The sequence below is a fragment of the Trichomycterus rosablanca genome, chromosome 27, assembly GCF_030014385.1.
Source record: "Trichomycterus rosablanca isolate fTriRos1 chromosome 27, fTriRos1.hap1, whole genome shotgun sequence".
In the NCBI taxonomy this organism is placed as follows: domain Eukaryota; kingdom Metazoa; phylum Chordata; class Actinopteri; order Siluriformes; family Trichomycteridae; genus Trichomycterus; species Trichomycterus rosablanca.
Window position 1 is genome coordinate 103,489 of NC_086014.1, and position 17,363 is coordinate 120,851.

A 17,363-nucleotide genomic window follows, 5' to 3' on the forward strand; every position below is an offset into this window, starting at 1 on the left:
CGTAAAAATGTCTGGACGATGAAATTTGGGCTTCATCACGGATCTGCATATTTAAAGTAAAACCCCTCAGCTAACTACAATGGTAAAAGCAGCTAGAAAATAGAGGAGACCAGTAAAGGCACCGTGTGGCTTCGGTTAGTTTAAGATGAGACTTGCATGACGGTTCAAAGACTGCAACTAAGAAATCTCCATAAGAGGAAAAAACTAAGAAAAATAAGAGGAAAAAAAACAAAAATATGGCCTTAATCATCTCACCTCAAAAAAATCCAGGGCGGCTTTCAGAAAAAGAAAAGAAAGAAAACCGTGACCCCCTGCAAACCCGTCATCTCACTGTGCAAAGTGCAGAAGTGAACAAGCCAAAAAAATAAAGACGTGCCCGAGAACTTTCTACAGCATGTGAGCAGCTCCACGCTCCAGGGGGCGCCTGCTGCGGGCCTGGCGCCGGAACTGTGCCCGGGAGGCGTGGTCCAGGCAGAAACGGTGCTGCTGTCCCGTACCAGGCGTTCAGCTGGAATCCCTGTTCTTCTGGTTCCTCATGAGAGGACGGTGGTTCCTCAGGATGTCCATGGAGTGCTGCCAGTGCCAACAGGAGCGGCAATAATATTTAAAGCACGCCTGCAAGCAAGCAAACCAGCATGAGCACAAATAACGCAAACGATTCAACCCAAGTTCACCATGACCTGTTTCTATAACTAAAGTTTTCCAGTATTCTGTCCACCTTTCAGACGTTCCTCACCTGGTCTCGGCAGAAGAAGGGTCCGGGCTGGCGACTGCAAACCTGGCACATGGAATCTTCCAAGTAGGGATCGATCTGAACCTACAATTGTAAACAGAAGTTCAAATGACACCAAAGTCAGTTTTACTCCCAATCTAGAATTCTGATAATCCAGTACCTTAACCACTGAGCTACCACTGCCCTGTCTTTATAGAACTGGACAGAGATCTGACTGGTTCCTGTACAATGTTTTTTTATGTTGTGAAAACCTAAGCAGTGAAGAGAAATACCTTTTTGGTAAACTTGGGCGTCTTAATCTCTACGAATGCCGCCCCCACAGCCTTCAGGTAACTACGCTGATTATTAAACGTGACTCGTCCAGACCCTGGAATAAGAGAGAAGTTCAAGACACTGCAGATTAAAAACAAAAATAAGACCTGGAACTAGAGGTCGACTTTTAATAACTGAGCCCAATCACTTTCTAAATCAGAGACACTGCTGATGAGTCTCTTCCACTTGGAACAGGAAAGGTTCAGGCTGATGAAGGTTCCTCACACAGGGGCTTTGATCAGGACCAGATTATAGCCAGTATCTGAAAAAGCGTGACGTCTCAGGCAGTTGTTGTAAGTCCCCATCCACAGAGGTCCGAGCCACCAATCTAGACTGGAACCGTCAATCACCAAAGAGAATAAAATGTAACACCCGAGGTTCTTACCTATGGGGTACTTGTGCTTGTCCGTGTCTATGCCTGCGTAGATGACGCCCCCAAAGAGATCGTTCATGATACTCGCAAGTGCCTCTGCGTTAAGCATGCCATGCAACGCTCCAACAAATACGGTGTTGGTGGGGTCCAGCCTCTGAGAGCCACGCACATAATTACTGTCAGATATGACCCACGGAATCACCTGGACCTGCAAGACACGGGGGGGGGGCACTGGACCGTCAGACATCTTACAAATAAAAGTAATTAGAATATAAAACTAACTGTTCCAACAGGTCCCCTTTGTGGAGCGCTGTAGTGTTTATATGAAGCAGTATTACAGTGAGCTGATGCAGTGGTGCTTACGTCCTTGCAGTGCATCCTCCTGCTGGACATCTTGAAGTAATATTCACTGTACCCCTCAGGATGGAGGAGATCCTGGGTGCAGGACTGCAGTAAAGCTCGCACAGACTTCTCGGAGTCAAAAACCAGGTACACGTACCCTACACAGGAGAGGAGGAGAGAGAGAGAGAGAGAGAGAGAGAGAGAGAGAGAGAGAGAGAACACGGTGTAAAGCACAAACGTTTAGAGTTTCTGAAATCAAAACCCTGTTTCACTGAGCCGAGGGATACAAGCGGTGCAGGAACTCCATGGATTCATAAACATGATGTTAATAGAAGATGTAACGTACTGAAGCTTTGGTGTGTGTAGAGAGGCGTAGCGCCACCCTCAGTTCAATAGATCAGCTTCTCAAAATGAATTATGCAATTGGTTTAAAATGTCATTTAAAATCAACAAGGACTCGTTAGTTATGGGTTAACCAGTTACACAGATGCAAACTGGAGCTGGAAGTGGGGAGGGTATGGATAATCACTTGGCTTTGCTAATAAATTAAGGTCATAGATTAAATTTTGTACAAGCAGATCAAATTGGTGCCGATTTCATATAAATGTGGAATTGCTATACTCAAATTCCTTCATTTTAAATTCAAGCCTTCTGAATTACTGACCAACACCACAAACTAAACACATGCACAGATGAGACTCAAACATGCAGGTTCCTATTATAACATGTCAGATTAAATCCCACCACCACACACATTTATTTAGAACCCTGGTGCATCTCACCCAATCGCTGGTGCCACCTCCTCCAAAATCCCTGGAATGAAGTAAATAACATACCCATGCTATTACCTTTAGGCATACTACCTTTGGGTGGGCAGCGAGGATGTTTACCATCCTTACCAGGCCACTCAACACTCAGAGAGCCAAAGCAGTTGAAAGTGGTGATCAGACCAGCTGAGGAAAAACGGCAAAAACTAAATTACACTAAAACAATTTAAACATACGACACTATATATATATATATTTTGTTTAAACATGAGAATGTACCTTCAGTAATGTCCCATGGTACACCACCAAGGAAAACTTTGCATGAATAAACTGGGTTCTTGTAGTTCCTGGAGGGCAGTTGACCACTCCATGTAAACGTGGCTTCATTTATGGCTGAAATCAGTCCAGTAATAGTCAAAAAACCAGGTCAGATACAATCAAATCTACTACTGTACAACAGTTTGAGGAATTAAAAAGGATAATTTAACTAAAGTGTAAACAAGAGAAAAGTCAGTCAGGATCTACTGGAGCTTCTGGATAATCAGGTGTAACTTACCTGCAGCCTGTCTGTGGAGACGCGCCTCTCTCTCAATGCTGAACAGATTGTCAGGGGTCTCCAGCAGGTCCCAGTTAGGCCAGACCGAGGCTCCAGGCCAGCGGCGGGACACGCTGCCTGGGGTAGTGCTGGGTGAGGGGGTCAGAAGAGAGCCGTCATGGTCCAAACGAGCACCAAGACTCAATTTGAGCGGGTCCTTCGGCATGCTGGGTATAAAGGGCAGGGAGGGCGAGATCCTCAGAGACGACTGCAGAGAAACAGAAGGGGTCAGAGAGGAAACACGTGGATTACTTGTCGCTGCAGTAGGTGTTAGGACTCACGAGCAGGTCGGAGAGGTGATCAGAGCTGGAGCTGAAGCCACTGGTCTCAGAGTCCACCGGGCTGCTGGAGTGAGAGTCGAGCAGCGAGCGCGAGTTCAGGCGAGCCAGCGTCGGGAACTTCTCAAAGAAATCTGAAGCTCCGGTGTTGGACTCACTGGAGCTGTAATTCTGAGGCTTGTTCAAAAGTTGGGAGAGAGGACTTCCCATCATCCCCAGCACTGCAGAACCACAAACAATTTGTCGAGAGTAATCAATTAAATTGAGCTATACTGTAACGTGAACCCTAAAGACACAAACCTGTTTACACAAAGGCTATAAAGCATCATGACCTAATGCAGTTAAGAAAATGTATGTTAGGAAATATTGGTGTTGGATCACAATTAGATAAATGCAGAAACTCCAGCTTCCATGAAGCAGGAAATGAAATCACATCTAGGGTTGACCCAAGTTCTGATCACAGGTCCGTTTCAAACTTCCAGCATCACTAAATCGATTCACAGAAGCCATAGTGAAGTCTACAGAATCAAAACGAAATAATAATAAACTTTAAATAACACTAATTCATTACCTAAAGAGTTAATAAACTAATTTAGATCTCAAAACCCTTAGAAAAAGGTATTTAAACAAGGAAATCTTTTAATGGAAGGCTAAACACAGCCAAAATATTCACAGTATTGAAGAGAAAGGTACGAACACTCACTGGAAGTGTTGCCGTTTTGGCCAGGTGAGTCCGAGTCCTGGCTGCTCCATGGTCTCTCCCAACCAGACAGGCTGAGGGACTGCAGGCCCAGACCCAGCTCAGACACGTCGGGCAGAGCACGGGGCGACTCCTGCCCGTTACTGGAGAAAAGCATCCTGCTCCGGGCAGCACACAGATCAGAGTCGGCCCGATCTGTTCAGACAGCAGAGAGACAGAAAGTGCATCAGACGCCGGGTGTTTAAAACCTGATCGCCTCCGAACAGTCACAGAACGAATCTGCAAACCGGGCAGCACTAGGCTGTTGTGACGACGCTGCCGACAGCCTCACACCCCACCGCTAATTTCATTCTCAGTCCTCTGCTTTACCACCAAATTCCTGTCAAATTCCCCTCACTGCTGGCTCTGGTCCTCGTACCCCGACGCCTGAGGGAGGGAGGTTGGATCAGCAGGCCCGAGTTCAGAGGAACGAGAGGTATTCCTGGACTATCACAGAAGTGCCGGAGGATCTGTGAGCCACACTGCTGCTCCTGAGCTGGACACCATCCAGCGGTTCCAGGCCTGATTCAGCAGCCTCAGTGCTGTCTGACGGTGCATGACCGACGCAGCACTCGAGAACATTTGCATGCCTGAATCTCAAGAGCAGCACTCAAGGACTTCGATACCCATCCTTTGCACAGAGCAGGTATCATGCATCCTGCTAGATGTTTAAGAACAAATAAGGGGTTTTTAATCCACTAATGACACCAATAGTGCACATGACTGAAGGAACACGTTTGTGCTGTCCAAGTAATGTAGGAACATTAATACGCCTACCTGTAAAGTGCACAGCCAACAGGAAACACACAATATTGTTAGAATTAGACTCCCTAAGCGAACATGTGCAACACAAGTTGGCCAAATCAAGCATCTTCACAGTCAGGTGGATTAACTGGTGCAACAGTAAAAACAGCACTGAAACGTACCCATTATGGAGTCCCTCTTGGCCTTGGCACTGGGCGTTGGAGTGGAGCATACACCAGTAAGGTCCAAGGAGTTACCCAGCATGGTGTTCATCCTGCGAAAGATGTCTGCATTGCTGCAAGTGGACAGAGCCGGAGTGTCCGAGTCCCAGCGGTTCATGGCTCTTGGATTGTCTCTCTAGGAAGGAAACATGAATTAATTCAGGTCAGTTTTAACAGTCTAGATGTGGCTGATGTAAAATACACCAAGAGACTATAGAAATTTGGTCTAGAACAGGATTTGGCACTAAATTATGCTGGTGGGCTCAGACTTAGTTAAAACTGCAGTAAATGAATCAAAGTGGGTCAGACAGGCTAATGCTGAGCATTTGGGGACAGTTTGGACTTTAAAACCTTGACAGAACACAATGTACGTAGTTTGTAATGAGTAAAGTCAAACTAGACCTATTTAAATTGGCAAAGTGGAGTCAATTACTAATGAGGAATAAGGAGACCATGAAAACATAAAATTTCAACACCAAACCCATCATGTGTTGGTGTCTGTATACTTTCGACTCTTCGATTTTCAGAAAGGCCACAATTCACTAATAAAGCTGGAATTATTCAATACAAATCACTGAAATCAAACTCATTTCAACCTAAAGGCGTCACTAAGTAGTAGTAGAACTATAAAACTAGTAGTTTTATTATCGTTTTAAACGTCTTTTACACGAATTTTACAGTTTAAAAACACCAAATAATCGTGTATTAGGTGATCAGAAAGTTCATCTAATTTGACGTTTACTCAAACCATCCACTTTTAATTCCAACTTTCTCCCCAAATATGAAACACTACTGTGAGAACCATCGCGGTCCAACGTGATACAATTCTTACAAACACTAAAACACAATCAAATCGTTTAGTTTCGACTAATTTTGCATTTTTAAGCACAACGTGTTCAAAACGTTCTAATATGGAGAGAAAAGTCCAGAAAACAGAACAGGACTTCCAACGAGTCTTAATCCGGGCCTACAGAACCGATACCTGGGTTAATATCGAGGTTTCAGTCTAAACCTGAACTACTGCTATGAAGCACCAGCTACAGCTTGAGGAACTTTATTTCTTTATTTTAAACGTAATAAACTTTGATGACAGACAGTCGAGGCCTAAAATCCTCAGTTAACCCGTTTGAGCAAACCAAACAAACTGAAGGTAGCCGGGGCTACAAACAATTCAGTCATAAACACCGAACCTCTCAGAGCTCCTCAGTTTGTGGTACTAACAGAAGTTCTCTCAGCGGTTCTCTGAGGAGCAGGTAACCAGAACAGAACCCTGTAGAACCGAACTCACCAGAGAAAACGCCATGGCAGACAGAACTGAGAGGGTAGCAGGAGAAGAGCAGGTTCCTGACGGAGGTTCCTGACGGAGGTTCTCAGGAGAAGCTCCGGACTCACTCAGTCATCTATAAGTACACCTGACTCCTGCACTGCAGCTTAATTAGCACCGCTCTGTAAGGACCTGCACTGACCAATCACAAGCCTGCGTTTAATTAGTACCGTGCACCGTGCACGTGATTGGAATGGCTGGGTACCAAATCCATATATGGTCAAAACGACGTGCTAATAGATCGATAACAGATCACATGTATACACACGGACTCATGCAAAAGTTTACACACCCCTAATGCTTCTCATTTTATAAATAATAATAATAATAATGCACAGCAGGGCTTCTTAAACATTTTTGCAGCCTAAAACTTGTTATTAATTAAACCATTATTCACTGACCATCATACATTTATTTTGAATTAATTGAATACTATCATTTACATATAAATTGAACACAATGGTGAGCAACAACCCGTCATTGATTGTATTGCTTGCACAGCAAGGTCCTGGGTTTGATTCCTAGGTGGAGCTATCCAGGTCCTTTCTTTGTTGAGTTTGCATGTTCTCCCTGTGTCAGTTCAAATATGTACTTAGGTTAGTTGAAGCTACTAAAATTGCCCTAGTGTGTGTGTTTCTGCCCTGTGATAGACTGGTGACATGTCCAGGGTGTTTTTTACCCTTTGCCTGGTGATTTGTACCCACTGCAATCCTAAACAGACAATAAAAGTAGAAAGAAAAGATTTCCAATGTTTTACTGATCATTTATTAATTCATTTATCAGTTCAATAAAGATCGAGGAGAATTAACACGTCACAGATTCCTCTTTCTACTGTTTTACTAAACGTTCCAACTTTTCTGGAACTGGTGTTTGTACAAGGTTTATCCTAAATCACTTTCCTCCACGGTCCACTGATCCAAATTTTGATAGTCACATCACAAGATGCTCTGTGGAACGTTGTGGGATAGTGTAGAGTCCATGCAGCATTACAGTGAATGGAAGAACATAGATTCAAAGATGTACTGATATTTGTAATGAAAACTATTGTATGAAATTAAAGAAAAATGCACAGTGGATTGATTTTATTCAGTGTTCTCAGACTTTCGGCCCTTCTGGACGTTACTGAAGACCTTCAGCCTGCAGGAGATCGTGTTCTGTCAGCAGAGTCAAAGAGTCAAGATCAAACCTAATTAAATACTAATTTTTATGGTAGTAAAGCAAGTTTTAAAGGATTTTAATGATTGAAAACTAACCAGCAATATGCATCAGTCATTATATTTTAACGTGTTGATGCATTTGAGCTTGTTTATTGTGAAAGTTCATGTATAGAAAGTGTTGGGGTGCAGGAACAGGGGAGAGAGAGAGAAGGAGGAAAAAAAAAAAAAAAAAAAAAAGTCTGTTTAGCATAAAGAACTTGTTTTTTATTTGCATTTTTCTTACCGCCCCAACTTTTCTGATTTGAGGTTGTAAAGTAAGCCGTGGCAAGAACAAGAGTGCTGGACCTGTCCCCAAAAGAGGACGTGAGGAGAATTTCCAACCCAGTACTGTCTCACACCTTATATGTTTGCAGGAAGAATGGGACAAAATAACAGAAACACATTGTCACTAGGTGTCCATTTTTTGAAATTGGTAATGATGCAAGAAAACAAAGTCAGTGTCTCGATACCTGAGAAATAAATCGGAACAAAATATAATGGTCACATCTTTTAATATTCTTCAATAACCATTTTTTACAGATGCTTGTTTTATAAATCAATCTTTCATGTCTCCACATTAAAAACCTCCATCATGCATCATCAGATTTAAGCTCTTCACTTTACACAATGTTTAACAGCACAACCCGTCACCCAAAGTATCCAATCTCGGTCAGCACGACAAATCCAAGAAAGAAAAAAAACAAAATAATAATATTACAGCTCTTCAGCACGGTACAGGACATTAAATCAGTAATTAAACAAACATGAATAACTTAGGTTACTTATTCTATTGCACAAAGACTTTCTTTCGCATTTCTAATAGGGCACAAAAATAATAATTTATGCACAATCACTGCTTTCACAAACCCCATCAAAATATTCACTCTGCTTCCGTCGTACAGCCAACAAAAAATCCTAAACCAACCAACACAAACGGTGAGAATCACACCCAGTCAGACTAAGTACATAAAGGACACGCCCTGTTTAACTAGCGTATGCTAGAGGAAATAAATCAAATAAAAAAATAACCTTAATACCACACCCCCTGAAATCTGAACCGATAACGGAAGCGGCGTTACAGACTCGCTCTTCAGAACGTTCTGTAACGGGACCAATAGCGTAAGTGCTAGCACGGTTGTAGCATCCCAGCCTCAGACATCAGGCCTGGTGGAACAAAGCTGCGATGAGTTCACTCCATTTAAAGTGAACGTTTCTTCATACCTGTGAGGAGAAATCAGAAAGAACGTAATTTTATTTCACTTTAACTCTTTAATCTTGAGTATTTTGAAGCCGTGACTGTGCTGGAGTGCTTACCACATCTAACAGAACTGCCGGGATTTCCATCCAGACTGGGACGACTCAGTGGTGGCAGGATACCAGCGCATCTAATCACAGTAATAATAAAAACTAATTAAAACCCTACATTTACAGAACATTTGTATCACTATAGCACTGGGTAGCACTGTCGCCTCACAGCAAGAAGGTCCCAGGCAGGGCAGTCCGGGTCCTTTCTGTGTGGAGTTTGCATGTTCTCCCCGTGTCTGCGTGGGTTTCCACCGGGAGCTCCGATTTCCTCCCACAGTACAAAAACATGCATTCAGGTTAATCGGAGAAACTAAAATGCCCTATAGGTGGTAAGGGTGTGTGTGTCTGCCCTGCGATGGACTGGCGCCCTGTCCAGGGTGTTACTGTGTGCCTTGTGCCCATTGAAAGGCTGGGATAGACTCCAGCTCGGTCTGTTCAGTCACCTGAGCGTGGAAGGAGGCGGCGGCTGCAGCGGCAGGGTAGGTGAAGGCGGTGTGGGGGAGACCAGGGCTCAGCTCTGCCGCATACAGGTACGGAGACCAAGCTTCAGGAGATGCTGGGATGAGTGCTGCCCCCATCAGGTCATCTGAGAAAACACACCCACATCTTTGGGACCCGAGACTGACGCAGGACCCCCCCCTTCCCAAGTAAACAGAGCTAGATCATATTAAACAGCAAGAGGTGTGAATGTGTGAAAGTTACTGGGGTGTGAATGGGAGGTGGTCATAACTAAGTGCATGCATGTGCTGAACATGTGAATTAGCAGCGTGCCTAGCGCTAGCGTGTGGCCGCCGACTTACATGAGTCCCGCGATATGAAGTGCGCTCCGAGAGCCGGGTGGACGTTTGTGGGGTTGGGCGTGCCCATCAGCTTACTCTTTGACATCTTGGTGTTGGCTCTGGCAAACTCTAAGCGAAGGGTCTGCGGGTTCTCAGGGTCAAATCGAACCCCCTGGAGACACAAGGTGGGGGGGGGACACAGTAACGGTGGTGGGCCGTGTTTGGCAGACTGGCAGAAGGTGCAGTAGAGCGGTGCCCACATGCAAGGGAAGGGTTTGGTGAGACAGAAAGAGACCAGAGCAGGACCGGAAGATACGTGAGGAAGCACCAAAACATGAAACTGTGGTGCACCCTTCATCCTAAATATTTCAGCTCCAATTACTTTCTGAATCCATCATAGTTAATATAGTCAAAAAGTATTCACACCCCTCAGGGCAGATTGATGGTAAAATGGAGATTAAATCCATTAAACTTGTAAAAACTTTCTGAATCCTCTAGATTAAAAAAAAAAGTCCCTATGAAGGGAGAAATCCTTACAGCAGTTCAAGTGTTACAAAATCCCAAACATTCAGTTATTAAAAAAGCACCAATCAGCAGATTTAGTGTTCAGTCATTTTCTACAAAACCAAATAAAAATGATGTTTCTAATGTATAGATTTAAAGCTTTATTATTATTATTATTATATACATCAATAACTCAACACATTTATCGTCACTCACGTTTAAGGCGTTTTTTGCTGCTTCGGCACCTGAACGATTGTCGAAGGTTACGAACCCGACAGGCTGGAAAAGAAAAAGCAGAATCATCAGAATCACGTCCATGTTTAAACACAGAGCAGGAGTTTAGAACCTCATCAGTACAGAGCCATTTAACCTGCAGGATAAAAAACTAGATCAGTGTCCTGATTTAAATATCAAGTACAGGAGCTACTCCTCCTCCTCCTCCTCTTACTCCTCCTCCTCCTCCTCCTCCTCCTCTTACTACTACTCCTCCTCCTCTTACTCCTCCTCCTCTTACTCCTCCTCCTCTTACTACTACTACTCCTCCTCTTACTCCTCCTCCTCCTCCTCCTCCTCTTACTACTACTACTCCTCCTCCTCCTCCTCCTCCTAATCACTAATAATAATAATAATAATATTAACAATAATAATAACAATAACAATAATAATAATAATAACAACTGGTGCTCAGTTAGGCCAGGCACCTATACGAGCAACAATCGGCATCAGCTGGGTTGATTGTTGTACTGATTTCTCATAACTGCTGCAATTACGCCCTCTGCTGGCTGATGCCACTGCACAGCGACAGGGAATAATCAAAATCACTGTACAGATCTCTGTATGAATCCGTCTGGTGCAGGTGAAAAGAAGCGGTCGATACTGCACTGTGTGTTAGTTACAACCCTCCTTGATCAGGAGTGGAGGTCTGCAGCAGTAGAGTCGAAATTAGTTTACATTTTACATTTACATTTTCAGCATTTAGCAGACGCTTTTATCCAAAGCGACTTACACATTGAGCAATTGAGGGTTAAGGGCCTTGCTCAGGGACCCAACAGTGGCAACTTGGTGGTAGCGGGGCTTGAACCGGGAACCTTCTGTTTACTAGTCCAGTACCTTAACCACTGAGCTATCATTGGCCCTGTTATTAGTTCAGGGAATCTAATACGACTAGACAGAAAAATTGGGGGAAATGCAAAAAAGAATCAATTTTAAAAATGATAATAAATAGCACCAATAATAATGATAACATTATTAATAATTTCCACAACAATGATAATACTAAAAATAATTTAAACACGGCAATAAAAATAAAAGTAGTTAAAATAATACCAGTAAAATCTACAATAGAAATAAAATGGCAAAAATTATTTTAAATGATAAAATAAACATGAAGTCCTGTATCCTCATGGATAAAAACTGAAGATAGTTTGGGGCTTAATCACTTTATTCTTATTAAAGAATTAATTCATTAACTCATTGTGAACTGATTGTTTTATTTATCGTTACAGATGATAATTAAATGAAGCAAAATGAAGCTGCACATCCACACTAAAATCAGTCTGTTATTAATATAAATAATATTTCTTACCTGCTTTGATGTTAATTTAATCAGAGATCCTTCATAACCCTGAAAATAAGGGAAGAATAAAAATACAGCACATTATAGATATTTCCACACAAACCACTGGGATTAATCACTAATCACTGCTCAGTAACATGAAATTTAACAGAATGAATTTTATTCCCTCCAGTTAGGGATAAACAGGGATAAACTGGAGACGAGCCAAACACCGACCCTCAGATCTGGTTACAGGGGTGCATCCCTGCACATTTATACTGTCATTATAAACAATCACTGACGGGCGAGTGAGGAAACATCTAACACATCTTCCTTCATCAGTGATGCAGTGGAAACACAGGAGAGCCACCCACGTTCCTCCAATCAGCCTCACCTTAAACGGTCTGAAGAGAAGATAGAGCTCACGGGGTTTAATATCAACTGGCAGGCCGCTGACGAAGAGCGTCCGTACCTGAGGAGAGGAAACACAGAGCGGGATTAGAACTCAAAATATTTATTATAGAGGAACCATCCTGATCCTAATCCTTCTGAGAAGCTTCTCACAAGACTTAAGTGTGTCTGTGTGTGGGAATTTGTGCCCAAGAAAGACTCAGTTGGTGTTCCGGTTCATCTCAGAGCTGAAATTGAGAGTGGGGCTGAGGTCAGGGCTCTGTGCAGGACGCTGGAGCTTTTCTTCACGTCTTTACCTTAGTTTAGGGCCTTCCCTAAACTGTTGCTTATTACTATTTAGATTGACCATCACTAATTAGAAAGGATGTCCCCTTTTTATTCCTGAGATTTTTTTAAACATGATAATTATTAATAAATTATTATAAATGATTCAGTTCAGTGATGATGGATGTTCAGGGCAGCAGCAGTAGTTAGTAATCAGAAGGTTACTGGTTTAACCCAAACCAGTGTTACCAGTTCTGCTCCACCACCAGTCAGTGAGTGAAGTTCATGACCAACACTGATGGTTTACAGAAAGTTCATGACTGAAATCAGATCCGCCTGCAGCTGCTGCTCTGTACTGGAAACCAGCAATGAACCATGTTAATTACCAGCATACAACAGATTCAAAGCTCCCAGCACACCAGTAAATCAACTGGTCCAACCACAGCCGTGATGAGGAAACTAGTAAATAACCAGTCTAAGCACAACTTATGGTGGTTGAATGTACAGTTAGCAGCACTTAATTATGGACAAATAAAAACACTTCTAATAAAGCGAGAAGGTAAACGTTAAAACATCAAAACATTTAGAGCCACAATATTTTATCTAAAAACAGCTCACAGTTGAAGCAGTTATGGGTTTCAAACCAACAACATCCTGATTACTAATCCAGTCATCACTGAGCTAAACTACCACCACACACTCCTGAACCTCTCCATACTGGAAACCAGTTTTTAGCTATTATTATCAACACAAAGTTCATCCAGTAACCAGTCACACCGGTGAGGGGATTCGGTTATGACGCCACGTCTGAGTAAATAAGTAAAAAATCACGGATTCAGGCTGTTAAACTCGTATTAATGCAGGACACGAGTCTAAAATACCCTCACCAGTAATCCCATTTCAATAAACCAGTAAGATTAATAAAGTGAGACTGATTTAATGAGGTTTAAATAACCACTGATCAGAAATATTTCATCAGAATAAAACGAACTTAAAACAGAAAGAAAAGAGACCCTAAAATGAACTGTAATTAATCTGAGCTTAACAAACCTACAGCAGAGTATCAGGACTGCACAGTAACACAGTGTGAGCTTTAAAATTCACTCTCAGTATTAATTATAAATTATTATTAATTATTAATTATAAATTATAAATTATTATTTCCTGCAGGATTGTACTGAGGTGGTTGTAAGGAACCCACGTATTGTTCTGCAGAAGTTCTTACCTCCTCCTCTCCTGGGCTGCTGATGTTGTTGTTTTGCTCGTTGTCGTTTTTAACACTCATCATGATGTTGGAACTTTTAGAGAAGATCAGAAGCAGAAGAACTTCCTTCTGTTGGATGCTGAAGTGCGTCCGTGGTGCTAAAGTGCGCCGGTCTGGTGCGTCCGTGCCTGGGTGATCTGAAGGAACTGAAGGTGCTCCGGTGGAGAAGAACCGTGGTGCAGGAGGTGCACTGGGGGGAGGAGAACGTGGGGAACGTGGTGGAGTTTCTACTGCTCTTCACATCTAGTGCTGTTGTACAAGTGCAGCTGATAAAACCTGCGCCATTCAGCCCTCTGCACCAATCAGGATCTCCCGAGTGCAGGAGAAGCGCAGAGCATCCAAACGCAGCAATCAGGACCAGAGGAGCTCCAGCTGGTGCACATGGGGAGAGGCGCAGCCCCTGCTGGGTTGCCAGGTTGGACTAATTGACCTCCCAAATTTACTGGGTGGAACTATTTGGGTCTGAAGCACCTTCTTCACTTTCTCCAAAATATGTTTAATAAACATGCCAGGAAAGGGTTCCAAAATCTGATGGCAAGCCCTGCAGTTATAGTACAAATATTATTGTCTGTTATGTTTATTTATTTATTTATTTATTATTTTTTAGATACCCATGATTACCCATGATTCATCAGTTCATGTTCAATATTAAACACCGACATGACCAAACCCACACAGACACAGGAGTACATGCCAAACTCCACACAGAAGGGACCCAGAGTGCTCCACCTGGGAGAGGCAGCAGCTAAATCCAAACCTGTAATGCAAATGTAAGTTCTGTTAATGTGCTGAGAGGAAATTCTACCCACAGTGGAGTTCTGGTGTCATCTCCTCATTATCCACAGAGGCCCCACAGTGATGTTAGAGCCTCTGATGAGGACTTGTTCTGTCAGAGAAGAGCAGGATCATTGTAAAAGCCACTTCGCCCCACACTCCTCCACCCTACGCCTCACTGAACCCATCCTGACCCATCAGCATCAAGGAGCTCCGGAGCACTTAGCATGTGTTCCTGGTGTTCCCTGTTCCTCACTGTACTTACACCAACCAGCAGAACCTCACACCACCAGCAGAACCTCACACCAACCAGCAGAACCTCACACCAACCAGCAGAACCTCACACCAACCAGCAGAACCTCACGCTTTCCAACCGCCCACACAAACAAATGCTGAAAAAATGCTGAACGGGCACAAATCCCCATACACGGACACTTCTTACTTCTCTAGCTGAAAGATCACACAGAGGTCAGTCTGTTTTAATAATATTCATTTTAGGCTTCACCTTGACTATGACTACACAATCCCTTGACCCATCGATCCCTAAAGTGTTTACTGTTCCGTCAGTGTGACTAGCAGCTGAACTCTGTGTTTCTTTTAGCTCGGCTTGTGGTGCGACCGTCAGTGATGACTGAGCACAAACAAACATGAGTAATGAGGTTCTGGAGTTCATTGCTTCAGTCTCAGGGTCGGTTACACCCACGTCCCAAATTAAAACGACCCCACCACCACATCATACTGTGCTCAGGGTGAATATGGACACCAACAAACCAAACACAAACGACCGGCGTTAAATGTGTCCAGGGGATTTTTAGGAAATAAAATCTATGTAAAAATTATTACATTCTGTAAGAGTGAAGATGATCAAGGAAAGATGTTTGGTTGACTAAGCATTTTTGCTTCAGCGCGATAGGGTTAGGGTTAGGGTTAGAGAGGGTCAGGGTTAGAGAGGGTTAGGGTTAGTTAGGGTTAGGGTTAGAGAGGGTTAGGGTTAGAGAGGGTTAGGTTTGGTTAGGGTTAGGGTTGGTTAGAATTAGGGTTGAAGAGAGTTAAGGTTAGAGAGTGTTAGGGTTAGGGTTAGAGAGGGTTAGGGTTGGTTAGGGTTAGAATTAGTTAGGGTTAGGGTTAGAGAGGGTTAGGGTTGGAGAGGGTTAGGGTTAGAGAGGGTTAGGATTAGAGAGGATTAGGGTTAGAGAGGGTTAGGGTTGGTTAGGGTTAGGGTTGAGTGGGTTAGGGTTAGAGAGGGTTAGGGTTGGTTAGGGTTAGGGTTGGAGAGGGTTAGGGTTAGAGAGGGTTAGGGTTGGTTAGGGTTAGGGTTGGAGAGGGTTAGGGTTAGAGAGGGTTAGCGTTGGTTAGGGTTAGGGTTGGAGAGGGTTAGGGTTAGGGTTAGAGAGGCTTAGGGTAAGAGAGGGTTAGGGTTAGGGTTGGGTTAGGGAGGGTTAGGGTTAGAGAGGGTTAGGGTTAGTTAGGGTTAGGGTTAGGGTTGGTTAGGTTTGTTTAAACATGGAGGTCCAGACATGTGTGTTCATGCTGTGTGTTGGTTTTCCAGTTGGTGACAGCTGATGTAATGGGCGTGGCCACTAAGACACAGCTTGTTCATGCCAGATGGTTAATGTACCCAGAGCTACTGAAACTGTGAACTGAAAATGGCGTCCGTGAGAGAGTCACAAAACACAAACAGCTGCAGACCGAGAAGATCACAAATGCTCGACTCACAGTGCCAAACATCCAGACCCTCGAGACTACTGGTTAATGTTCTGTGGACTGATGAGTAAAAGGTGGAGCGTTTTGGAGGATGAGGGTCCTGTTATGTCTGGAGTAAAGCGAACGCCGCGTGCAGCAGGACGTTGATCTGAAGCACACAAGCAGGTCCACCACTGAACGGCGCAGAAGAAACTAAAGAAGGTTTTGGAGCTGCGAGTTCTGACCTGATTCACACTGAGATGCTGTGAGATCTTAAACAAACAGTTCCTGCTGGAAAATCCCCCAAAATAGCCAAATTAAAACGATTCTGCATGGAAGAGCCAAACAAAATTCCTCTACAGAGACTCATCTGTGGTTCGATAAGTCATCGAGAGTTCTCACAAACGTTTCATTGCAACCAAGGGTGGCACCAGCAGTTAAATACATCTTTATCTGTGATAAAAGATCACTTAAAAGCTGCATGTTGTGTTTATCTTATATTTATATTAGTTGGAAGTTTTGAAACAAAGAAGCAAATATAGAAAAACTTGGGTAAAGGGACAAATATATTTTTCACATATAGCATTTACATGGGTGGGTGACACGACTCCTGATCAAACTGTAAATAAAATAAAAAATATTTATTAAGACGTGTTTCAGTGCAGAACAGAATGTTATATGTAGCAGTTTTACTTTTAGATGGACAACGTGTTTTATTAGCTTCTTTATTGTAAGGTGAACATGCAAAATCTCCTGCGGTGTGACGGTAATAAAAATGAAGTATAAAATATAAAGGATGAAATAAATCAGTAGAAGCTGGACGTGTTTCTAAATGCTTTTGGCTTTGATGTCACACCGCAGGACAGTTTCTGTTCCTCTTTGTGAGAAAAGTGAAGAAAATGCTGGAAAAAGAAAAGATCAGTGTTAAACACCAGGAGTTCAGCACAATTTACACTTTTAACATCAGAATTTCAGAAAATCCTCATAAAAAAGTAGTTTGTTTAATAAAAAATCTTTTTCACCTCTATTTGTCATGAACCCACTTATTAAATGAGACTTTTTCGCTGGCAGAGAGACTTTTGTTGTCTTTTTAGCTCCATCTGCTGCTAATGCTGTAAAACATATTTTCTTTCCATCACTAGGTAGTGCACTATGTAGGCAGTATGGGGTGATTTGGGATTAATCCACGTACTGGCAGGA

The 17,363-nt window shown here is 43.0% G+C and overlaps 2 protein-coding genes across 4 annotated transcripts; both read right to left on the reverse strand.

The window, feature by feature from the left end:
* Positions 1 to 338: 338 nt before the first annotated feature.
* On the reverse strand, positions 339 to 6,407 carry cpeb1b (cytoplasmic polyadenylation element binding protein 1b). 3 transcript variants are annotated; one of them, XM_062989667.1, is made up of 12 exons: positions 6,393 to 6,407; positions 5,066 to 5,240; positions 4,104 to 4,295; positions 3,404 to 3,621; positions 3,084 to 3,330; positions 2,807 to 2,920; positions 2,609 to 2,713; positions 1,782 to 1,918; positions 1,431 to 1,626; positions 1,006 to 1,100; positions 737 to 817; positions 339 to 615 (listed from the first exon to the last, which is right to left on the reverse strand). In XM_062989667.1, exons 1-12 carry the CDS (start codon positions 6,405 to 6,407, stop codon positions 505 to 507), a joined length of 1,686 nt encoding a protein of 561 aa, XP_062845737.1. In that variant the 3' UTR covers positions 339 to 504. The 3 variants fall into 3 exon arrangements, with proteins under 3 accessions (XP_062845737.1, XP_062845739.1, XP_062845738.1); XM_062989669.1 differs by lacking the exons at positions 5,066 to 5,240; positions 6,393 to 6,407 and having other exon boundaries at positions 2,624 to 2,713; positions 4,104 to 4,272; XM_062989668.1 differs by lacking the exons at positions 5,066 to 5,240; positions 6,393 to 6,407 and having other exon boundaries at positions 2,660 to 2,713; positions 4,104 to 4,257.
* Positions 6,408 to 8,937: 2,530 nt separating this feature from the next.
* rbpms2b (RNA binding protein, mRNA processing factor 2b) lies at positions 8,938 to 13,727 on the reverse strand. The gene is made up of 7 exons (XM_062989843.1): positions 13,668 to 13,727; positions 12,162 to 12,239; positions 11,798 to 11,836; positions 10,429 to 10,491; positions 9,730 to 9,880; positions 9,373 to 9,515; positions 8,938 to 9,009 (listed from the first exon to the last, which is right to left on the reverse strand). The coding sequence occupies exons 1-7, from the start codon at positions 13,725 to 13,727 to the stop codon at positions 8,944 to 8,946; spliced, it is 600 nt and encodes a 199-aa protein (XP_062845913.1). The 3' UTR covers positions 8,938 to 8,943.
* Between the last annotated feature and the right edge of the window lie 3,636 nt (positions 13,728 to 17,363).

Bases quoted from the DNA above. Each gene is read 5' to 3' on its own strand.
- rbpms2b (XM_062989843.1), bottom strand. From the start codon at position 13,727: ATGAGTGTTAAAAACGACAACGAGCAAAACAACAACATCAGCAGCCCA. The intron at 12,240-13,667 runs GTAAGAACTTCT...TCCTCTCCTCAG, and splicing joins GCAGCCCAGGAGAGGAGGAG to GTACGGACGCTCTTCGTCAG. The intron at 11,837-12,161 runs GTGAGGCTGATT...CCTTATTTTCAG, and splicing joins TTCTCTTCAGACCGTTTAAG to GGTTATGAAGGATCTCTGAT.
- cpeb1b (XM_062989667.1), bottom strand. The intron at 4,296-5,065 runs GTACGTTTCAGT...CTGTCTGAACAG, and splicing joins CAAGAGGGACTCCATAATGG to ATCGGGCCGACTCTGATCTG. The intron at 2,921-3,083 runs GTAAGTTACACC...GACTGATTTCAG, and splicing joins TCTCCACAGACAGGCTGCAG to CCATAAATGAAGCCACGTTT.